At 35.7% G+C, this 17,912-nt stretch overlaps 1 protein-coding gene across 1 annotated transcript in view; it reads left to right on the forward strand.

The window, feature by feature from the left end:
* LOC150082583 (uncharacterized) overlaps positions 1–17,912 on the forward strand; it is a 96,048-nt gene that overhangs the window by 26,418 nt on the left and 51,718 nt on the right. Inside the window, exons 3-4 of the mRNA XM_090377841.1 lie at positions 2,194–2,895; positions 9,503–9,649. Of these exons, the coding sequence (XP_090233967.1) occupies positions 2,194–2,895; positions 9,503–9,649 (849 nt within the window). The remainder of the gene's footprint in view (positions 1–2,193; positions 2,896–9,502; positions 9,650–17,912) is intronic.

Raw genomic sequence — 17,912 nt, forward strand, 5'->3', positions numbered from 1 at the left:
ACCATGTACACTAGTACGTACTCCACAGAGCTCACACATTGAAAAGCACATATAAGTGCATGCTCATGAAAGGGTTAAATAAATGGTACTTTCTAAGAAATGCTATTTGTTTAAAAGTAGTGTAACACCAAGGCAACTCATTACAATATGAAGCGCAATACTGCGTGTCATACTACATAACCCACTGCATTTACTAGGCAGGTTAAATTATTATTATTATTATTAATTGTTTATTTAAACATAACATTTCTCCCTATATAGGCTGAAGGCAAGGAGGGCATGACTGAAATTAAAATGCAACCACCTCAGTGAGATTCACATATGCATTCAAGTTTGCATTCACATAGGAATTTTGAATTAACAGAGAAAGTTTGATAAGATTTCTGGTTTTTTTTTTATGAAGCTGATATGCTTATATATTCAAGTAAAAGGTTACAGGTGGCAAATGAAAACACATAATTATTTACAGATAGGTCAACATGACTATCACCAGGATGTTGTCAATACTTAATTACAGTTTATGACTATATTTACAGATATAGGCTGGGTTTGCATAAAGTCTTATAGAGAGACAATAAAATATTTTCTCTAGTACAAAACATTTCTTCTGATCATGCAAAGTGTGATGCAGCATGTCTTCTGGAAGTTTGGCAGGAGGATGCTACATTTTATGATAAGCTAGTCATCACAGTTACTTCACTCCTATCTGCCATCAGAATTGGTTGCTGTACTACATTTCAATGAATTAGTAAGTGTTTTTGAATGTGTTTTTCCTATAGTTGCTCTCTTTGCAAAATTTGTAGGGATCTATGGCAAGTGAAATATAGAGACTAATTGTGTTGGATAGGAACATGTTTTTGAGACATACAAAATTGTTGATGGTAGTCCGGAGCAGAAGTCTATGGCAAGTGAAATATAGAGACTAATTGTGTTGGATGGGAACATGTTTTTGAGACATACTAAATTGTTGATGGTAGTCCGGAGCAGAAGTCTTCTGCATCCTTGTTCTCAGCCCACCATATTTGGGCATCTAATGATACTCGAAATCTACAATCCCCGTGATTAGCTTTGCTAGCAGGTGAAGATTTGTGGCAGTAATCTGAATATTATTGGCAGTAATCAGTATTCTGAGTAATCATGGGGTTAGGCCAAGGCTGGCGAGGAGAGTCAATCTTCACAGTGTGCATGGTCATTCAGTTAAACAGTGGATCCACTTCAGAATACAGTATTCCAGCCCATAGTATCTGCTGGGCTGTGCTTGTGGTGCTGAGGACCAAATAACAGAGGCATAGAATGGGATTCGAAAGAGGTATCTTTGGGTGTATTATATCATTGGTGTAGAGTCCCTTAGCCCACTACTAGTTTTTGCCTAATCATCCACATAGCTTTTCTGTAATCAAAGTGCCTTCCAAAAGTTAAGCCTTCATCCCAAAATCACCCCGTCATTTTGAAGGATCTCATCTGTATTTTTTGATTTGTGCTTTCATCAGGTAGGGAATCAAAACCTCAAAAGGTTTTGAGGTTATGAAAATTTTTTTGTCATCTGCATAAGAAGCAAAGTTACTGAAATAGGGCCAAAAAAAAAACGTTCTAGCATCACTGAATATAGGGTTGCTGAAAGGATCCCTCTATTAATTGTATACAATGCCTGAAGATTTTTATGGGTGACTAAGACATGCCTACACCCAATGACTTCCAGTACTTTCCTGTCTATGTTAAAGTATCTTCTGAGTATATGTATTATAGCAAGTAATGCCAAACTATCATAGGCCGCTTTTATATCCAGAAAGAGGATGTTGTTGTACTTTAAATCCTGCTGGCCACAAAAACAAGTCCTCCTACTTTTAATACATGGCCACTACTTTCGTAGTACTTGTGTATGTCATATACCTTTGCTTTTTTCAAGAAAGTAATGTATATCCTTGCCTTTTGTTTAATTACCATTAGTGTGGGTTTACATATGATATACACAATATTGTTTTTAAAACTGCATCCCTGTTTACATTCCCAGACATGTTTTATGAGACATGTCAGATATTTATTTAGATATTTTGATATGTTAGATTTTTATTTATTTATTAAAAAATTAAAATAGTACTTAAAATACTTTAAGCTACCACAATTTTCACTTTTTTTTTCTATAATATGCTTTTTGATTATTCATAATTCTTTCTTTTTTTTTTTTCTTTTTAGGGTATCAAATATGTTATTCTAAAGGATAAATACCTTACTAATGCTTATCTAGAAGAAAAAGGCTGGGAACATTGTATAAATAAACCTCAAATCCAATATTCCCAAGAAAGTCAAGCTTACTGGAGGTATCGCTATGTATCTGCTCCTCCTCCCCAGCTGCCCATCACATCTCACAGATCACAACCTGTATTCTATCCAGATTTTAGATATCGTAGTCAGTCTACTGCAAGCCTACCTGAGTCAAATAGTGAAAAAGCTATAGGGTCATATATTAAACAAAATCTTGAAATGCCAATGAATGAATATGAAAACCTTCCAAAAACAGAAATCAATGTATTTACAAATATAAGTCGAACTGTTTCCAGTCCACATATTTCTCATGCTTCAAATAGTTTAACTTTAAAAGAAACAGAACCAGAAAGCTGTTATAATAAAAAACAACCCTCATACCACAGTGAACGTAAAGCTGTAACCACTCAAACAAGTGAAACAAATATAAACAGTAAAGCATCATCTGTTGAAGCAATTAGCACTACTGGTTTCAGTAACAATAATTCTGTCATGGTAAATGAATCAGCACAAATCAAAAACAATGACTGCCAAGAACAACCATTATATGATCAGCCAGAGAAGAGTGAATCTGAAAAACAAGATTTTACAGAAAAAATGCAAACTACAAACTTATGTGGACAAGGTCACAAGGTAAATGTTATTAACAATGCATCAATACCGCTTATAATTAATTTTTAGATTTTTCCTATATAGTGCTTTTCAAAATTGAAAAACCAACCTAATGGGAAGGGACCAGTCTGTCAACAGGCACAGAGTATCATCTTAGAAAATCTGAAAGCCTGTATGGTGTCTTTCAAAATTTTTATAGAATTAAGAATCAGTTCTGCATCAACAACTAATTAGGTTAATATGGAGGACATTGTACTAACTAATGCAAAGGTCTTCAATCCTTGAATACAAAGGGTTGGGGGTGAGGGTTACAGTTTGTGCAAAGCACCCAGTCCTTGACATAGAATGGGACCCTTAAATGCTTGTTAAATTGTTATAACATAGTTATAGAAAAAAGGTAAGGAGAGGACAAAAGCAGACGAAGGCATGAATACATTGCATGGTCCTATACAGAGCCCATAAAGCTACTCTTCAGAGTGTAAGTGTGCAGTGCTGGATTTAGCACTTGAGAGGCCCCAGGCGCAATTCAATTTTGAGGCCTCCCTCTAAATATTTTTGGTACCACTACAGTGTGCATTCTACGCACACGTTTTTACTATAGCACGCGATCTAGATTTGATGTTGCGATTTTAATCATTTTGGTTGTGCAATTCTTTCATACAAATTTTATTAATTGGGAATTAAAAAATTAATTCCCAATGGCCACTCTTGCAGACTATCTGCACTGCTCAGAAAACTTCATATCTGCCTGCACAATTACCACCAGGTCCTTTTCACTCTCTGCCACCATCAGTGTAGTACCACACAGTTGATAGGTTACTCTGGGGTTACTGCTTCCCATATGTAGTACTTTACATTTGTCAATGTTAAACTTCATTTGCCACCTCTCAGCCCATCTGCTGAACTTTTCTAGATCCTGTTGCAGCAGCATACTGTCATTAGTGTCATTAACAATCCTGCCGACCTTCGTATCGTCTGCAAACTTGGACATTAAGCCTGATATATCATCAACAATATCATTAATGAATACAGAAAACAATGGACCCAACACTGAACCCAGGAGGACTCCACTAATCACATTAGTCCATGAAGAGCAGTGTCCATTGATTACTACTCTGTCTTCTCCCACTCAACCATCCCTTTATCCATAGCAGCAATTTGCCTCCAATGCCACACTGCTCCAATTTGTGCAGCCGTCTTCCATGTGCAACAGTATTAAAAGCCTTTCTAAGATCCAAATATATGATATCAAAATTATTCTTTGCATCCAGTTCCTTTGTGACTACCTCATAGTATCCAGTCAAATTGGTCAGACAAGGCTTTCCCTTAACAAACCCATGCTGTGTCCAAGCTGTAACTGAAGTCTTGTCTAGATGATCCTGCAATGCTTTTTTAACAAGTGCCTCCATTAATTTCCCTGGAACAGAAGTTAAACTAACAGGTCTGTAATTACCTGTGTCTCCATTTGATCCTCCTTTGTGAATTGGGGTCACATTTTCACATCTTCAGTCCATGGGTACCTCTCCTGAGTTCAAGGAAGTTCTCGTAATTATGGCTAAGGGTTTGCTCACTTTCTTTGCTACCTCCTTTAATATAATTGGATAGATCCACCCCAGGTGCTTTTCTTATGTCTATCTTCAACAATTTCTCCTCCACTTTACTCTTAGTTATTACAAGATTATCTAGCTTACTGCCAGAGTTTAATACACCTCTGGCATTCCCCTTCTTGAATAACTCCTCATGTGTGAATGTAGATGCAAAATATTCATTTAGTTTGTTAGCTACCTGAGCAGGATCATCAGCAGTTGAACCATCAATATCAAGTGGACCAATCTGATTCATCCCCTTCCTTCTAGAGTTTAAATAAGTAAAGAACTCTTTGCTGTTTTTCTTTGCATCCTTTGCCAAAGATTTCGGCGCCTCCGTAGTCAGGTGGGCAGGAGCAGCAGTGCGTAGCACACGCTTCTTGATTAGACCGGGGTTCGAGCCCATGACCACCAAATACGGAGGATGCGGAAAGGTCAGGGAATGACCACCGCATATCCTGGAGCAATATGGCCTTAGTTGCTAATGCTCCTAAAACCCAAATAACAACAACCAAAGATTTCTTGTAATCTGCCTTTCCGCCTAACCTCCTTTGTGACTTGGTTACAGACCAACTTATATCTATCATAGGCTTCTGTGTCACCTGTTAATTTATATGTATCCCATGCATTTTTGCTTCTCTGCCACATGTCTAATTAGTTCATCTGACACCCATTTAGGCCTAAACCTTGAACAATATTTCTTAGTTGGTATGAAAAGGCTAGTAGTTTCCAAGATTAATTCTTTGAATTTGCTGTTGCTAACATCATCAGTTGGTCCCACTGTATATCCTCTGAATTTTTTTTGGTGAATACAATACCTTCTGGTTTATGAAAGACTTGAAAAAATGAATATTTTTAAAATATTTACTGAAAATTAAAAAAATTTATTAGAATTTGATTCGTAGGCAGTGAGAAAAGCTCATGTAGTCTTATCAGTGATTTATTGAACACTATCCTGTAGAGATAGCGCTATAATAAGGTCATAATCCAACTGTAGAAGGCAATTGTAGGACCACATTTGGAATACTGTGTTTAAGTATGGAGGCCTCATTTGAAAAAAAAAAAAAAAAAAAAAAATCGAGTTTCTTGAAAGGCTCCAAAGACAGGCAACTCGAATAGTAGGATCAACAGAAGGATGGCCATTGTGAAGAAAGACTCTGATTATGTGGGCTGCAGAGCTTGGAAACCAGGCATCTCAGAAGTGACCTGACTGAGGTTTATAAGGCTCTGAAAGGGATTAGTAAAATGAATGAAGATGGAATTCTCACTGTTCTAAAGAATTCCAGAATTACAAATTCAAATTACAGGGCTTGAGGTTTAGATTAGATTGTGGGAAGTTTTCTTTTAGCCAGCCAGTCATTGATAGCTGGAACAAGTTGCCCTCACAGGTAGTTGAGGCTGACAATTTGAATAAATTCAAAGGTAAACTGGATGAGGAGGGAAGCATATAATTTGTGTTTTCTTATCTACTTGGGTTTTTTTTTTTTTTTGCCAGTGTAGCAAAAGCCTATGGCTTCCTTCCGCTATATGACAAATACTATTACTATTACTAAAGTATATTAAACATGATGAAAAATAAGGATTTCATCTGCTGAGGCCCCATCTTGTTATTGTTATTATTTGGTTTTTAGGAGCATTAGCAACTAAGGCCATATTACTCCGGGGATATGCAGTGGTCATTCCCTGACCTTTCCGCATCCTCCGTATTTGGTGGTCACGGGCTCGAACCCCAGTCTAATCAAGAAGCGTGTGCTACGCACTGCTGCTCCTGGCTACGGAGGCGCCTCCCCATCTTGTCAGGAACCACAAGACACCAGTGTCTGAAACAACTTAGGAATAGCATTTCAATAACCTGCCAAAACTCTGGGTTGAAATACTATTTTCCTCTACCATGAACCACAAATGAACAAAATACTCACCTACTCAGTAAAGGAAGAAGGCAAAAAGAAATCTCAGCAGAAAATTTCCAGAGAATACTGCCACAGAGATCACACCCTTTAATTAAAAATTAATCAGAAATGGGATCAGTTAATTCATTAAAAATTATACCATTAATTTAATTAAATGGATAAAATATACCAAAAAATACAACCTAGGACCAAAACAGAACTGGACATTTCAAATAACCAACAGCAGGAAAGATGGTACTAAATATCAAGTTTCAAGTAAAAAAAAAAAAAAAAAAAATCTTAATTTTTTTTTTTCTACAGGAAAGAAAAAACCAACTCTGGAAAAGAAGAAAGCAGTTGGCACTGGCCTCAGACTTACTGATGTTAGTAGTACCCCACTAGAAGTATCAACTAAATATTTAAAAAAAAAAAAAAAAAAATTCTGAAATTCCAATGGGTTGGTCAGTTTTGCCTCTACAACAGTATGACAGTAAATTGTATGAACTATGTATGCAAAAAAGTACAGAACTAAAACCTCTGCATACCTGCGTGTGTACATTATTATTACAGATATGTGGAAGTGTATGATTCCAAAGAATTGTTTCTTCCTACTTCAACACAGAGCAGTGTAATGCAAGTAGATTATAATTTCTGTGCAACTGTTCTCTTTGCTTGTACAAGTTTGAAGTCACAAGGCACAAATGCCTTTAGATGTATTTTTGTTCACAAGTCAGTTGCTTCCAGGTGAACAGAAATAAATTAACCCACATTAATGGATTAACGGAAAACATTAAATATCAACCCTGCTTGGCAATTTCATGGAATAAGCCATTTTACATACAGAGACAGAGGCAGATGGGTTCATATGCTTAGTCAATGTACCCTGACTTCCTTATGGTAATGAAGCCCCTAATACTAAAGGCAGCCTATCCTATACTGATACCTGCTATAAAGGGGAAGGAGGGGGAGACTGTTTGCATGGGCAAAAGTTTGAGGAAAATTAGTGCTGGCAAGGAATGAAGTGTATTAATCTTCAAATACTTTTTTCAAGATTAATAATATACATTGTATATTAAGTAAGCACAGTAACCACAAATTCATTCCATCAAAAGTTGTAATTCATTTCCACTAGCCAGGGATAAAGGACAAGGATAAAGGAACAAGGACACTTCCTAGTCAATTTCCCCCCCACACACCTATCGGCCCCAATTGCACAAATTTTAAACTTCACATCTTACATAAATTTTGATTTATGACAGAATTCTTTTAAAAAGATAACATATTACAGTTGTTCTTGTTTTGGAGATTTTTTGCTCAAAACTGTTTAAGTAATAATGCACTGGTTCACACATAATTTATCACATATTATGTCTATACAAGAATATAAGAAATTAAAGAGAATGATAAGCAACTTTCAATCATGTAGTTCTTGAAACTGATTTCTGTCTCCACTGCTTCAAGCTCCTCCCCATCTACCTCTTCCATCAACAAATCATACCTATCACCTCTTAGTGTATCAAGCTTTGCATATGGTCTTTATTGGATTACTGCTAAATCACTATACATATGCATGTGTATTTCATTAATGCTAAGTTAAAAGCATTTAACTTAGCAGTAATGTTAAATTAAAAAATGATAAGTTAAATACTTTTAACTTAGCAGTAATGAAATAAAAGTTCATTAATAAAAGTATGACAGTGATTTAGCAGTAATCCAATAAAGACCATATGCAAAGCTTGATACACTAAGAGGTGTATCAAGTATTTATAGTAATGAAATATAAATTCAAGCCCATAAAAGTACCTCCCATCCAAACAGGAAGCATTTCTGAACTTCAGCTGGCAGTGAGAAATGAACCATGACTATATTCACACAGTGTGACAAAGCAGTGACATCACTCATGAGAGCAGGAGAGTATGCTAATGATTGTACCTTTTCACTGTTCAGTTTATGCTAAACTATTCACTGTAAGTGAAAAGAAGAAAAGAAAGTTTTAAATTTTGCTACATGCTTTCACTTTAGGAAATGCAGAAACTAGTTTCTTCAGGTCAGTGCTTTACACAGTTTCTACGGCATATTTAAAAGTAGTTCACATGTGGAAAATAACTGTGCAGGTAGAAAATAAATATTCAGAAGCCAATCAAATTGGGATGGAATAAAAAACACTACACCACATATAGTACAGTGTTCTATATGAGTGGTGCACAATGTATGTACCATGATCAACCTCAAAATTAATGGCATATTTGTTATGGCCTCAAATATTAACTAGAATGATTGCCATGAGAGGCCAATCTTAAGGCTTGTGGCTGCTTGGGGTATTAGAAAGAATGCCAGATGAGCACTGCAGCCATGATGCTTTCAAAACTGTTGCCAGTTAGCTACTGCAGCAAGACAACAAGGTGATGCAAAGTAAAATGAGATCCGAGCTAAATATTGTTGACTATTTCTCTGCTCAATACAAAGCTAATTGTATACATATATTTTTAGGATTTCAAAAATGTAAGTAGTGTTGGAGTGAAACTCAATATTTACCCATTCAGTACATGTTTATACATATACAGGCCTGAATTGTGTTCTGGCCTGTATATGTATAAACATGTATACAAAATCAATATGTATATGTACATATAAACTGAAATGCACTGAAATACACAGAATCATTTCATAAATTGAAATTTCGAGGAGTGATTTTCCCATACATATAATGGAAGAATATGGGCATGATTTTTTTTGAATCTTTTTTACAGTATCTGATATATAATCATACAGTGCACACAATACATGCAGTACAATTTTTTCACATAGAAACGGTTTTCATTTGCATTTAAAGTTCTTGGTTTTCTTTTATGTTCTTGAGGAATTTTAATTTTACAATTTGTTGGGCAGATCAGCTGCCTCCTTTTGATAATATTTTATTTACAACTGTGCTAGAGCTTTTTTTTTTTTTTTTTTTTTGATTCTTTGGAAAGTATAACAAAGCTATATATAGTATGCAGTTTTAGCAAGCAGAACAGTTATCAGATATATTTTGCCATAATTACTTTTTATATCATTTAATTACTGAGAATAAAAGTATATTCTAATTTTTGAAACTGTTTCATTACATTTTATTGTATCCTTAATAATTCACTTATTTTTCTGCCCATTAAGGAAGATGTAAAAGAATCTGATGAAACCTCAGAGCAAAATCAAGTATCAGTTAGGCAACGAGCTAGAACAATTGAGGAAATAGTATTAGAAGAGCAGATAGGAAAGGTCACACCAAGTTGGAGTAAAAGAAAATCAAGAACAGAAAAGGTATATAAATTTTTTTTTGGAATGTTAATATGCACTTCTCATATTAACTTAATATATAAAAAAAAATTCTAAGAGTCATACACTACCCTATCAAAATATTAGAGAATCTGACCCAGATATAAGAATACCCCTGTTGAATCTAAATGAAATAATCCATAACTTAATGCAGTAGTTTCAATAATTTGAATCCTATTAACTGAAGTTTCATTTAAGAAAAGATAAAAAAAAATATATATATATATATATATATATATATATATATATGTAATAAATTCATGGATTCGCATAGGTAGCATATATAAATTGAGTTTGTTTGTTATTTTTTCAGTAACAGATATTTAAACATCAGTTAAAATTTTGAATCACAAATGTATAATTTGCTATAGTGCTAAAACATAAATAAATGACATTCATTTGTGTCTGCTTTATGCATTTTTTCTTTAATTACATAGTTTTATTATAATTTCTTAGTATTAGTATGGGAAAATGATGCAAGAAAGCAAGCTCATATAGCATTTAGCCAAAAATAAAATAAAAAAATACTTCCCATATCATCTGTCCAAACCCCCCTCTAATAATTTCTCTTAATTCCTCCTGAAATTTATTCAAACTACCCATTTCCACAACGCCAATTGAAGTTTATTCCCATAATCAACTACTCAATGGTTGAAAGCAAATTTCCACACATCTAGTCTTGCAGCCATCCTTCCTCAATTTAAATTTATTTCCCTTTATGTGCGTTGAGTTATTTCTTTAGGTGAAAATGACTGTTATTAATTTAAGTTTAAAAATTAAAAAATCCACTTTTATTTTATCATTCCATATAATCTGAGCTGGCTCTACTACTGACATCTATCCCAGATTACTAAGACTGTTGTAACGCAGAAAATATGACAGTTACTCTTTAAGTAGAGCGACACAGTCTCAGTGTCATCGTTCATGCTTAACTAGGGAGAAAAGCAGGCAATATTAGCAAGTTTATGGGATGTGATTGTCTGTAACCATCCTGGAATGCTACTATGAGCAGCAGCCCAGGTGACCAAGGCTAGATTTACCAAGGCACCATGGTGCAGTTGTTCCAGGGTCCCAAGAGGTAGCTGGAAGTCCTGAAACAATGCAATTTCTGTTGGTCTAAGGCCTATGTGACCTTATTTTTAAGGCCTCTAATTTTGATGTTGTCCTGGAGTCCAGTTGCAAAATATATGCAACTGGACCCCAGACTACCTAAATGTTGCACTGTCAGTGACAAATGCATTGGTACAGAATGTCGAGTCTGTAATTAGTGGCACAAATATTGGAAAAACTTACAGTGACAAACATAAGGAAGGTCAAATTCCTCCAGTCCCCAACAGGATTGAAACTAAGACCTCTCCAAATATGCACCTCCATAGCCAGGTGGGCAGGAGCAGCAGTGCGTAGCACACGCTTCTTGATTAGACCGGGGTTCGAGCCCATGACCACCAAATACGGAGGATGCGGAAAGGTCAGGGAATGACCACCGCATATCCCAGGAGCAATATGGCCTTAGTTGCTAATGCTCCTAAAAACCAAAATAACAACAACAACTCTCCAAATAAAAGAAAAATGGAGGTCATTGAGGACACTCAATTATACTTTAAATAAAGTTTTCTTTAAGGTAACTTCATGTTTTCTTTATATAAAGTGTATTTTGACAATCAATACGGAAAAATGCTACCACGATGGCTGTGTGAATTTGCCAGATAATTTACATTATGAATGTGTGTGTGTGGACAATTTATACCAAAATCATATCAGTCTATAACCAGAATAGTTAAACATACTTACTTACCTTTATTTTGGGTGCTATTTGGGGATTAAAACAGAAATTAGATACATCACATATTCTGTATATCGTGTATGAAAAACCTCAATGAATGGAAAAAAGGAAGAAGTACATGCTATTCAATGTCACTATGGTATTGGTTGAATCAGCCAACATAATAAAGACTTCTATTGACTGCTGTCATTAAGCTTGATTTAATGAAAAATTTTGTTGAAGTTTTGGCAAAGGAAACCAAAGAAAGTTTTGGTTTTACCCATTTAAAGTAAAAATTTCCCATAGTTAACCAGTGCAAAACTGAAATGAGGAACCTTTGTTGAACTGCAATTTATAAAATTACTGCATTATAGCAATTTCAAACAAAAATTAAATTTCATTCATTTAGCTGCCTGATGCCTTTTAAATCTTCAATTCAAAGGTTTTTAGGTAATAAAAACAAGGAAAGCTTATTGGTGGAAAAGCGGTTATGTAATTAAAAATTTAGGTTGCAACATATCTATAAATATACACTTCTCACAGTCACATCTACATTTTTTTCCCCCAATAACTTGTAAGCTGTTAGTAATGTACAAGATGATAGGTTTCACCAGAATTTAAGTATAATAGAATGATGCTATCAAGAAAGTAGGATCCATCCAAGATGGAAGATTAGTGTTAGTTTCTACAGTAAGGTAAAACCAAATGTAAGAGAAAAGTGGTAAAAATTTAATAATATAAATTATTTTATTTTTACCAGCTTTGTAATTTGCATTAATATTTCTATATAATGTGAGAATATGATGCTTTCTTAATAAAGTTTATTCTCTTTTAAATAACTCTGCGATTCAAAGTTGCATAATAAGTACAAACAGTTCCTGTTTTATGAGTTTTCGCTTAATACGTTCCCGGGTTTACGAGTTTTTTTGTTTTTTTTTTTTGAAGTATCAACAAAATCGAAAATATGGACATTAATTTCAATACAGTAATACCCCGACTTACGCGAACTCTGAGTTACGCGGTTCTTGATTTTTTCGTTTGGTGTATATCTAAAATTAGCTTACCAGTGATTTGGAAGTCAAATCATAAAGCTTGGGTGACAGCTTCCGTTTTTGAAGACTGGTGTGGTCACCACTTCATACCCGAAGTCAAACGTTATTGCAAGTCTAAACAGATTCCATTTAAAGTGATGCATCTTATTGACAATGCACCCGGTCACCCTCCTACCACCCTAATTAATTTCGACCCACGTGTGAGTTTGTTTTTGCCTCCAAACACAACCAGCTTGCTTCAGCCGATGGACCAGGGAGTCATCAAAACATTCAAGGCTTACTACACGAGGCGTTCGTTTGCACGTCTGAATGAAGCTATGAGACAAAATAGTGAGATATTTGTTAAAGACTTTTGGAAACAATTCAATGTTTTAGATGCCGTAAGAATCATTGAAGAATCTTGGGATGAAATTCACAAAAAAAACATTGAATGGTGTCTGGAAGAAACTTTATCCATTTTTTTTCAAAAACGAGACGAAAACAACGCCAGAAACTGATCATGTCGCTCATGTGATAGAAGAAGTTGTTAATCTTGCCAGGCAATTAGATTTGGAAGTCAATGGTGATGATGTCAACGAGCTGTTGGATTCACATAGTCAGGAGCTGACAATGAATGAGCTCATAGAGATGCGTGAGCAAAACGTCACTGAAGTATCCGACACTTCAGATCCAGTTCCACCAGAAAAGCACATGACAATTGCAAGCTTGACAGAAGGTCTCAGCTCAATTGAAAAGGGCTTAAAAATTTTAGAAAACATAGACTCTAACGAAGAACGCGTTATAGCTACAAAGCAAGGAATAAAAAAATTATTAGCTTGCTACGAAGAAATTCTGCGTGAAAAAAAGGCGCTGTGTCTTCAGACGAATTTGTTAGATTTTATGAAGCCATCGACATCGAAATAGCTTTTTTACGTAACTCATTTATTTTTTTAATACATATTTTGTATTAATATGTATAAAGAACTGCAATTTTATTAAATATTTTTCTTCTAAACTAGTGTTTTTGTTAGTCCTTGGTCCCAATTAAACAAAATTTATATGTATTTATATGCAAAGTTGTACCCTGACTTATGCGAATTCGACTTAAGCGATTTTCGTCGGACCCACCTATCGCGTAACTTCGGGGTATTACTGTATATAAATGCTAAACATTCATAAATACAGTATTTCAAACCACGTGCATAGCTATGCAATACAGTACTACTATCCGTGCATTTGTTAAGGCAGGGATAAGGAGGGAGGTCCAACTCATGCAGAATTTTGGAAATAATTCCATATTTTAGATACAATCAAAATAACAAAATGAGCGTGGGACAAAATTACAGAGAAGAACATGAAGTGTGTTTGGAATAAACTCTCATCAGTTTATTGATAACTTTTTAGGATTTCAAGAACCGACACAGATCGTACAAAATGAAACAGAAGCAGTTATAAATGCTGCTAACCAATTGCAGCTTGAAGTTTCTGCAACTGTTACTAATCTGCTTCAAGTACACAATGCAGAGCTCACAAATGAAGACTTCGTTGAAATGGCAAAATGTGAAGAAGGTTTAACAGCAGAAACTCCTGTTCATTCCTTCACTCTCAAGGGGCTTGATGAAGCATTTCAACACAGAAAAAGCAACTGAGATTTTAAAGTCACATGATTCAAATTTCGAGTGCACTGGAAAAGTTTCTACGGATATAAAAAATGTTTATGCATGCCATCGTGAAATTTATAAAGAAAATAGAAGCTTGTCTTGGAAACAAACGACTCAAAGCATTTTTGAAAAGATGACTCCTTGTGCTTTCAACAAGTGCCGCGATGAGTGATGAACCATCAAAGAGTATTCAATGATGATGAAGAATAAACATTCTTTTAACATTTGTATGACATAAATAATTTCTTTATTATTATAATTTGCTTGATTTCAAAGGTTATGTTTTCATTTCTTTGGATAAATACACCATTGTTTAAGCATAAACTATTGTTTTGTTGACCTTTACTTATCATTACTGTGGTCAAATTTCATTGTTAAAAACATAACCCATTTTTAACATTACGCTATGGGATATAAATTCCCCCTTTACGAGCGAGCACTAGGAACGAATAACTTGTAACGTCGGGAACTACCTGTATATATATGCTTATGTGTTTTTGCATAAAAATAAAAATTATATGAAAACAAAAAAATGTATACTACAACTTTCCTTTCTCATGGTCAGTGCAGCAGTTTTAGTCAAAAAGTTTAAAAAATAGTTAATTTATTAAATTGTGTAATTACACAAGTTAACAAATTAGTTTTTTTTTTTTTTTAGGTCATCTGCCTTGGGGTAGAATCCGTTGTAGGCAGTCCAAGTCTTAGCTTAAACATCATTTTTGGCAAAGGCAAAACTTATAACTGAGGGGGAAATCAACATTGTATGCTGTTTAATTTTGGTTTAATCTTAAATATTTCCTATAATAAATGAATGTCACTGAAGTCATTATTGCTTTAAATTAATCATATAGTTAATAGTTAATAAATCATCTAATGGCCTCTGTAGTAGAGTGGTCAGGAATAGGAGTGCAGTAGCACATGCTCTTTGAGTAGACCAGGGTTCAAGCCCCCCGACTGCTAAGTACAGTCAATCTGCCAACCTGCACTGAACCAGCATGGCAGATTATGGTCCATTTTCCTTAACGTGAATTGCTGAGGAGGCGTCCATCTTGCAGTGGATTGATAATTGCTGCAGTTTACCTTTTACCTATTTTTATCTAACATCATAAAATGGAGAAAATACTGCAAATAAGCAAAAAAAAAAAAAATTTGTACTTGAAGTTTTTGAAAAACCGAAAATTTATTACAGCTTGTATTAAACAGATATTACATTTCATAAGATATGTCATTCAAAGTATATACAGTATTTGTTATCGGAATAATTCATTTGTTATTCAGAATTTATTTGAAGTAGTGCAATACTGAAGCAATTTGTGAAAGTGGAGTATGCACCTTGCTATTACAGAAAAAAGCTAGTTTTCTAATACTGTACAAACCTTCTAGAAAATATTCTAACCTTGTATAAAATAAAATAACCCTGTATTAGTTGCAGGAAAATGCAAAATTCATCTGTGCTTGGGAAAATTAGAAAAAGCAGCAAAAAATAATTCAAAATTGTTCATTTATTTGATGACACCTATAATTTCAATCTTTTCTGAATACAACTGTGAATAACCTATATTAAAAACACATTTTTAATTAATTTTTGAAAATTAAAACTCACTTTAGACTTGTCAGAGAGTGAATGCAAATTTAAACTCCCCACCCTTCAACCTACTTTGATTTGAGGAAAGTATATCATTAACAGCAGCATTTGCTGCATGAAATGTGAAGTGCACACGTAAATGATGCACCAATGTCATGAAGACAGAGAGCGTTACCAATTGGAGGAATAAAATGAAATTACTCTTCATGACTTTGTGTCAATCAGCACGTGCACATAATTAGATTTAATTTAATCACAAATTTTTACTAATTGGGCAATAATTAACAGTCATTTCTAGAATTTTCTGTAAAAAATTCAAAGAAACCATTTTCAAAAACAGGTGTTAGGAGTGTCAGCTGTGTGGTCAGAGTAGATGAAGCACAAAACACTGTTAGTCACGCAGCTGCGAATGGATCCCACATCAGCATTAGTTGAGGCATGTGATGCAAGAAAGCAAACTTATTATTATTATTGCTCTTATATTATTTCTCCCTGATTGGGGGTTCCACCTCGTAACGGGTATTGCTACCAAGTACACAGGGTAGTTGTTATGTCTGGTGTTACTGTTGGTCGAGGAACTCTCTGACTATCCTACAGGTGTTCAGGATTGCCACTTTCTGGAGTTCCTTGTAGGTGTTTGCTGGGAGACCTATTGCTGCTAGGCTGTTATGTAGGGTCTTTGGCACCATACCTGTGGTTGACACGATGATCGGAAGGGTCGTTACTTGTTCCATATGCCACATCTCTTTGATCTCCTGTCTTAGGTTCGTGTACTTCATGATTTTTTCCCCGTGGGTTTTCTGCAGGTTGCCATAGTTGTGTACCGCTATGTCAATCAGATAGGTAGTCTTTTCCTTCTTGTCCACAAGGGTTATGTCCGGTCTGCTGTGCAGGATTGTCCTATTCGTTATTATGGCGTGGTCCCAGTACAGCTTGTGGGTTGGGGTCTCTAGTACTGCCTGTGGTTCGTACTTGTAGTATGGTACACTTTCTTTGGTCAACTGGTATTTCCTTGCTAGCTTCTGATGTATTATCCTTGCTACCTGGTCGTGTCTATGATTGTACTCAGTCTGGGTGATCACCTTGCACCCTGCGGTGATGTGCTGGATTGTTTCTGAGGCCAGGTGGCATTGTCGACATGTATCATCGGACACTCTGGGCTCCTTGGTGATGTATTTTCTATAATTTCTGGTGTTGATTACCTGGTCTTGGATGGCGAGCATGAATCCTTCAGTCTTGGGGAAGAGCGTCCCGCTCGTGAGCCATGCATTGGAAGCAGTTTAATCTATGTGATCTTGATGGAGATCACTGTAGTGTCTGCCATGGAGTGTCTTCTCTGCCCATCTTTCTAGCTTTGTTTGTACCTCCTGGTTAGGGGGGACTCCTCGCTTAAGTTGAGTGGGGTATACCGCTTGTCTATCTTCCTTATGGCCTAGTGGAGTGCTGTTGTGTGTTTCTGGAAGTAATCCTGCATTATTATTGTTATTATTATTAGCAGCACCCATATGGTGCAAGGAAGCCTGAGGCTTATGGTGCACCAGCCAAAAAAAATTCCCGAGTTATCCTGAGAGAGAGAGAGAGAGAGAGAGAGAGCAAGAGTCAGAAGTAGAAAGGAATCACCAAGAAAGAGAAGAATGATGATATCCAGCTCAGGACCCTGGGTGTGCCAAGCACTCAGGTTCAGCCTTAAATTTATTTAAGCTATCAACTACCACAATAAGAAGTCTGTTCCAACAATCAACTACCCGCTGGCTAAAGGCAAACTTCCACACATCTATTCTAAAACTGTCCATCAATTTGAATCTATGCCCCCTCGGGTTCATAATCTGAGCAAGCAGGAGGATCCCATCAGCACCGAGCCTGCTCAAACCAGTCAAGGCATTATACATCTCAATCAGATCACCTTGCAGGTGCCTAGTCTCCAGAAGCTGCAATTTGCAGGACTTAAGCCTTTCTTGGTAAGAGCACCCCTTTGTTCCTCTCCAATCTTGTTGCTCTTCTTTGTACACATTCTAGCAACTCTACATCCTTCCTAAAATGAGGCCTCCAGACCTGTACACAGTACTCTAGGTGTGGCCTGACCATTGCCTTGTATAATGGGATAATCGCCTCCCTGTCTCTGCTAGCAAAATTCCTATATATCATTGACAAGACTCCATGACCTGCCCTAGCAGCCCATCTGCACTGCTCAGACAACTTCATATCTGAC

This window comes from Mastigoproctus giganteus, chromosome 7 (genome assembly GCF_048544385.1).
Source record: "Mastigoproctus giganteus isolate SK-2022 chromosome 7, ASM4854438v1, whole genome shotgun sequence".
Lineage (NCBI taxonomy): Eukaryota > Metazoa > Arthropoda > Arachnida > Uropygi > Thelyphonidae > Mastigoproctus > Mastigoproctus giganteus.